This window comes from Vigna unguiculata, chromosome 1, assembly GCF_004118075.2.
Source record: "Vigna unguiculata cultivar IT97K-499-35 chromosome 1, ASM411807v1, whole genome shotgun sequence".
In the NCBI taxonomy this organism is placed as follows: domain Eukaryota; kingdom Viridiplantae; phylum Streptophyta; class Magnoliopsida; order Fabales; family Fabaceae; genus Vigna; species Vigna unguiculata.
Window position 1 is genome coordinate 3,031,205 of NC_040279.1, and position 7,481 is coordinate 3,038,685.

Consider the following 7,481-nt stretch of genomic DNA (forward strand, 5'->3'; position numbering starts at 1 on the left):
TTGAATAGTAAGTAAATTCGTATCTCAAATTACATGTCGCACCTACAAATTTGTCTACATGGTTAATTGAACGCCTTTCCTGATAACATTGTTTTCTACCTTTTATTGGTGTTAAGTTTTGTGAATAAAGTCAACTTCTCCATAGCTTTTATCTTGTTTAATCCTTAGGTTTATGTTGTTTTTGCATTGTGATTGTATTTTAGTTGTTTGATGCTTTTTTACTTTTAATCTCTATTATAAATGTATGAAATAAGTCAATAGGAAACAATTATAGTGGAGGAAAACAAGCTAGAACTTAAGGAAGCATGATTGGACAAGAAAAATTGATTCTTAGACAAATACTCATGTTAGGAGGCACCAGAATCACGCTCAACACTGCAAACATGCAAAAAGGACTCACCTATAGGTATATATTGCCTTAGACCACCCTCGGAAGACAAAAAGAACCACCATTGGGCGCTCTCAAACTTCCCCACTACTAATTGGACGTCTTCCCCACTACTAAGGTCGAACCCCGCCTATTCCCATCAATACTCCCAGTCTTTGACCATTCAGTTTAAGTCTTTTGAAAATGCTAACAAATAAAAAGGTGGCCTCCTCAGGGAACCAATATAAAGGCTCTCAAGTAGGGGTGTACCAAGCCAATCCACTTCCCTTGGATCATGAGTAGTGGTCAAAGCCCTTAAATCCTGGCTCATAGCCTTCTTCAAACCTTATTGACACGGGTCAAGTCACTATGATTCATTACAAAAATAGAATAAATCTACACCAGCGCATTCAACATCAAAGGACAATATCTCGTGTGGATACGACTATCTTCAAGTGTATGACAAAGGGTTTGAGGAGTATCCAAGGTTAGCTGAACACAAACTTTTGGAGTAGATAAGCAGGTTTACCTCAAAGAAGATCATGGAATCATAACAACACAGAAAGAGACACTTATAACTACTTTCGCTTGAGGTTGGTCATAAATGAACTCACACAATATAATTAGTATCTCAAAAAGCAGCCACTAGAGCTATTAACTATAGGCATTACAAAAGAAGCTAAAGAAGAGGTGCAAAGCAACTCGACCAAAGGGAGAGGAGTAAAGTAGCCCTTACTCAACCGAAAAAAAGAATGTCTTTAGTGATTATGTCTTTAAATCGATAGTGCGGATTGAGGCTTTTCAAAGATAAGGGACTCGACTTCCCCTGCCTTATTAAGGACTTCCCAACTTACCTAGCAGGAAAAAAAAGGCAAGGACCTCTTAATAGAAATATGTTTCCCAAGACTAAAGTTATTTCTTACTGGTATGGATTCTCCACAAGTACTAGAAAAGATGGGATCTCTTCAACTTGTTCCACAAACTCCAACTACTAGAAAGCCTGAAAATGACTCCAATCAGTCAACTACCATCCATGAGCGGATACCATGGAGTTATTGGACAACAAGATTCAATGTAATTGAAAGGTCCACTCTTTCATCTGCCTAAGCTACTTTTCGTCCTTATAGAGAGAACCACTCAGATGGAGTTTTAGGGATGGATTAATGGTTAAGTTGGAACTTGAATTATTTTTTTCAAATCATTTTGAAAATATATATTTTATCTTTTTTCTATGAAGAAAAAGTCTTGATTTGATTACCATAGCATTTAGGTTTCGTTCCTTTCTGTTAAGACAATTAAGTCATTTTTTTATACATATTTTATTAACGACATAATATACAACATGGTAATTTAGTCATATTTAAAAAGTTATTCTTTTATTTATAGTAAATATTCGCTTAAGTTCGCACTCATTTAAGTTTGTATCTCGCTTAAATCTGCATTTGAAAAGAAAAAAATTCTAGGATCAATAATTTTGCGATTTTATTTAAAAAAAAATCACGTAAATTTATTTGACTTTATATTATGTTACATTTTGTTATCTATCTATCTATCTATCTATCTATCTATTTATCTATCTATCTATCTATCTATCTATCTATCTATCTATCTATCTATCTATCTATCTATATATATATATATATATATATATATATATATATATATATATATATATATATATATATATATATATATATATATATATATCATATATCTCTCATATTTTCATAATCTCTACAAATTTTTAACACTCATAATATTTCATATTGTAATATAACTCTTAAAATTTCATAAGTCCGCATCAGACTCAAGATTAAAATACGGACTTAAACGAATGTTTACTGTGATTATAAAGAAAATTAGTTATTCATAACTAGTTTAGCAAGTGGAATATCTATGATAAATATTTGTACTAAAGTATCTTTCGGTCCTTCATGGTAGCTGTAACCGTCTTTTAGTTTTGGGTGAATGATCTTCTATGATCTCATTGTTTCTCATACTATAACCTTCTTCTGGTTTTGTGTAAAGGGTCTTCTATAACCTCATTGTTTCTCTTTGCTATAACCTTCTTCTAGATTTTTGTAAAGGAACTTCTATATACTCATTGTTCCTTTGCTATAACTTCTTTTTTTCTTTTAGTTTTGTGTAAAATGTCTTCAATAATGTCATTGTTTCCCTGGCTATAAAACTCTTCTAGTTTTTGTGAAAAGGACCTTCTATAATCTCATTGTTTCCGTTGCTACAATCTTCTAGTTTTTGTGTAAACGGTCTTCTATAATCTCATTGTTTCTCTTGTTATAAGTGCATTATTTGATTTGGAGTAGGTGCAAGTGATAAATGTTTAGATAAACTCATCTTTTTCCGAAGTTCTCAAAATTCAAAATCTGCATAATGCATTTAGTGATTGGTTCTTTCGCTCAGCATGTTTTCCGTTTTTTCCTGTTTCTGGTAGGTTGCTTGCGCTTAGTGCTCTTTTTTATTTTCTGTTATATAAACTAGGTCTCATGACTCTAGTAAATACACTTTTGTTATCCTCCTTATGATAATCTCTTACTACACGTGTCTTTGCTGTTTTTTCTTCCTCTTTTATTGCTTAATTCATTATTACAACCTCTCGAGGCTTAATCATGGTATTAGTATTCAATTCTGCATGCTACAGCAGCGGCACATGCTCACAAATTTCAACAGCAAGAAAATTAAAAGAGAAGTTATATCTTTTGAAGTGTTATGCTCAACCACAGGTGGTGGCCGTTAAATAGTAAATTTTAAATCTAACTAAACCTTATAAAATTAAGATGAGATTTGCAATAACTTATATAATAATTTATATACTATGAAATCATTTTATTTCTAATATATTCTATTATAGTATTATTTGTTCAGTGAAGACTCAAATCAACCATAATATCTGTACAATTATACAGGTGGAAATGGCAAGTCTAGCAACAGATTGAATCCAGCACAATCTTCAGAATCTAAGTCTGGTTGGATTGCTAGGAAATGCAAACCTCCACAAGCTTTCTTAGCAGCTTCCCAAGCTTCAGCTTCACCAGATGTCTGGGGAGTTTTCTTAAAGGTGGAAAATATGTATCGAGTAGAAATTCCAACAGAAAGAATCAGGCGAGCACGAGCAGCATCTGCTTCCACAGCACAGACCTCCAATCCACTTAAAACAGCTGTGGCAATAAGTGATGAAAGCTTTCAGAATTTACAGAACAAATTTATTGGATAAAGATATTCAAAATCATACAAAGCATGGTATTATTGGTGATACATCACATCACAAACATTATGCAAAAGCTTTTCAGAATCAAGACATCAAAAGAAGAAACCAAGTTTTAGGTCTCAAAATCACTTGGTGAACCAAGTTGGCATTCTGCTATCCATTTATTTTAGAGTATCAACAGAGTTAGCATTCAAGATGCATGATCCATTAAGTTTGAACGCTTATTTCACTCCTTTGGTAACATTTGGTCTGGCTGTTTTAGGCTTTTCTTCTCTTTAAAATAGGGTTTGTTCAAATCTAATTCTGGAGAAGCTCTTCAAAATAAAAGTAGAAAGGGAATACTTATATAGAAGAAAATAAAAAATAAAATGAATCAAGTTTCTTCTGTTACATTTGCTTTGGGAGAAGCTAGATAAGAGAATAGGACTTCTATAAAAAGTAGAAGTGCAAGAGTTAATTTAACATCCGAGGAAAACTTAATGAATTTTATCTTTTTATTTCCTTTTATAAGTGTTTCTGGAGAACCTAAAACTCAACTTCACTGTTGTTTTTGTAATATCACAGTTTGATGTGATATGAAACACATTGTTACCATCTATTTAAATAATTGATTCCAAGCATACAAAGAGTTTGTTGTGAGGGACAAAAGATGAAATATATTAGCAGAAAACGTGAAATCTGTAGTTTTGTACCTGCCAATGCTGTAGCACTAGAAGATGCAACAGCCAGTCCTGGGATTAATGTGTTGTCATCAATTTCAAGACCTAACAAATCAAGATCCAACCCAGAACCACAAAATCCTTTCTCAAAGTTCGACACCTCTTCTCGAACAGCTTTAAAACAGGTTATTCAAGGTTAGAGAGGCATATCCTAGGAGAATAATTTGAAGCATTAAGCTTACTTGTTAATCATTTTGTGTCAAAAGAAAAAAAAAAGAGACCATCATAATCCAAGTAATGTTGGTAGTAGTTAAAGTTTAAAAGAGTACTAACAAAGTAAGAACATTGATAAATGAAAAACATATGCTTCAGACCCCAGAGGATCAAAAGGGACAGACATCATTTTTCAAGCAATTGTGAAACTTATTGCATGAAATCTTCTATCTCTATACCTGAGTAAGGTAATTGGACAAAAGCCCATCTTTTCCCATAAAGAATGTCTGGAAGTTCCGTGGGAAAAGGATTATCAAGTGCCAAAAGAGTTTTGGCTCCTTCTTGAAATCCAGGGTGCCTCTTGTATATGGTCTCATACCGCTCCTCTAGCCATAGAATAATTGACACACACTGAAAAGGATCAGAAGAACCACATAAAATATAGGCCACTTCAACAAGAAGGATCAGCAAATAAAACTTGAAGATTAAGCAAGATCATGAACATGGTCTAAAACTCATAAAGTAATTTCTCCATAGATACCCGTTTGCTAGGAACAGGCCTTATGCGAAGCTCATTACATGAATTTGTAATAATTGTCTGCATCTGCGACCTGCAAAGCAACAAACACTTAAACCAACATTCCACACTCCAACTTCTAATTCGAGAAACATCTTCATATAGTATATAGAAAAAAAAAAAAAAAAAAAGAGAAAACATGAAATCAGTTTCTTTGTAAATTGAAATTAGATTATACATGAGTTAATTTGCAGAAGTCAATTCCCTCATTAACTTCTCAAAAATCTGATTTTTAATTCATGCATAAGCTAATTTAAGCTTATTCAGATACTAGTTTCACTTTTCCTATTTCTAGAAACTACCAGTACAACGAAACTCGCTCATGAACTACCTGAAGAAGCGAATGTTTCTGGGCAACGGGACACCCAATTCATCACTAACAGCAACAATACCATCCTTCAAGGTAATGCTGTTAATGGCATTGTTTGGGAAATATTTGGTGTACTGCAACGACAGCGTTTTGTCGCACACAACCAGCTCCCAAACCTTCTTCCCTCTGGCGTCGAGAATGGGCCTGGAGCAGAAGTCAAGTTCCCAGTCTGTAATGGTGGCAGGGTCGGTTTCAGGGTCAAGGTATCTGAGTTCCGCAGTTGGGTCATCTTCTTCTTGGAGAGTTGCTTCGGGTGCTTCTTTCTGGGTGCTCTCCGACACGGAATGGGTTCGAAAGTGGATCAGTTTGGGGTGGCTGTGGAAGGGGAAAGTGGTGCATGGGATTGTGATGGGTTTGGATGGAGAAGTGAGTTTGGAATGTTTGAAAGATGGGGTTTTTATTCTGGCGGGGTTGAAGCTCAGAGTAGCCATGGCTGTGATGTGTGTAAAGTGATGGTTGTTTCAGACAGAGGTTTATGTGTGGTTGTTGAGGTAGTTATCCTGCCACATGTTTTCCTTAAGCCAACGATGATGTTTTTTGGACACCATGGGCCTTCGGGTAACGGGTCATTCATTTCTGGTTTGGATTTTTCTTTTAGCACCCCTATAAAATTATTGGCATCTCTTACTCGTTCTAGGTTTTACACCGTGTATTTAAAGTTAAATTGCTTTTCATTTGGGTTTGTGAAATAGTTTGTCCCAATATAGCCACTTTGTTTCCCCGTTCAATCATAAAATCAGCTTCAAAATCCTCAAATCTCTGCAACTACCATATATGCAATAAGACACCGATATAAGCTATGCATGTCAAAAAAATGAGCCGAACAATGCATCAATGGCATTGTAACAACCAATGCAAACACAACGCAAGTCCTATCAAAAGAATCGCAGCTAAGAAAAGACATATATAACCATTAATAACGTAAATCAAATGCAAAAGTTAAATATTACTTACATCACCTAGATATAGCAAAAATAGAGTTCTAGAACAAGTTCTTGAAACTGTATATATAAGAAAATGACATCTTTGTCCACAAGCACACCAGGGTACCAAAGAAGCAAAACAGTGACACTGAACCTCAAAGTGAAAACGAAAAGTCTATTTCTATTGCGAATATAAAACTGAATATAAAATGATCTATAACATGAAAAAAATCTAACGATATATTAATTACCAACTTAAATATGTATTAAAGTTTTTACAAAAAATAATAAAAGAAGATAAAAAACAGCATACAGTTAAATTTCGAACAGTTCGTACATGACTGACCTTGTCAAATATGGTAAAATTTGGACAATACCAACGTGGTTGAATATAGTTAAATTTGGGTTAGTATATCTCGATGTTCAGCCTAACTGTAAGGCCCATTTTTTTTATTGTTGTTCTTTTTGTTGTCAGCCACTAAAGGTTAGTGGGCCGCCCTTGTGATTGGGCCTAAGGCCAGCCCAAACGCATATACCCTTAGGTCTGCCCTAAACCTAAGGGGTACCCTTCATTTCCAGGACCCTTGCCCTGAACTCAGCAGCCGCCACCCCTCTGCTAGGGTTTCGTCTTCGCCTAGAACCAGTTCATCCCGAGAGCTCGACTAGTGTTTTCTGCTCCGCGTAAGTAACTCTAACCTACTGTACCTACCTTATGAGGTTTTACATTCGTTTTCCACCGATTAAAGTACGATATAATCATGTCCTCCGCTGTTTTTGCCAGTTTTGTAAGTTCGCCTTTCAAGTTGCTGTGCCCCCGAAGTTCCGCGTCAAAGTTCCGTTAACCCTTTTCCAGGTACGGGAAGTTAGGGTTTTAGCGTCGAGTCATTATTCTGAGTTGTGTGGAGTTAGTTATTGATTTTTCTAGTGTGATACTTCGTTCTGGTGTGCAAGAGTATATTGCATGTGTCGTTTGGTTCGTTTTCCTGGCTGTTACAGTGATGAACAGTGGCGAGACCTGTAGATCTCGCCCAAGCGAGTCAATCTCGCCTAGGCGAGATGAAACAGGGAGATCTCTGCACGAAATCTCGCTCAGGCGACTCGCTCCTCTTTTGAGCGAGCTGGCCACTCGCTCAGGCGAGAGGGATC

At 35.5% G+C, this 7,481-nt stretch overlaps 1 protein-coding gene across 1 annotated transcript; it reads right to left on the reverse strand.

The window, feature by feature from the left end:
* Positions 1–3,214: 3,214 nt before the first annotated feature.
* LOC114193573 (protein TAB2 homolog, chloroplastic) lies at positions 3,215–5,903 on the reverse strand. Its single transcript, XM_028083430.1, has 5 exons — positions 5,374–5,903; positions 5,007–5,076; positions 4,705–4,876; positions 4,286–4,426; positions 3,215–3,543 (listed from the first exon to the last, which is right to left on the reverse strand). The coding sequence occupies exons 1-5, from the start codon at positions 5,841–5,843 to the stop codon at positions 3,284–3,286; spliced, it is 1,113 nt and encodes a 370-aa protein (XP_027939231.1). The 5' UTR covers positions 5,844–5,903; the 3' UTR covers positions 3,215–3,283.
* Positions 5,904–7,481: the final 1,578 nt, after the last annotated feature.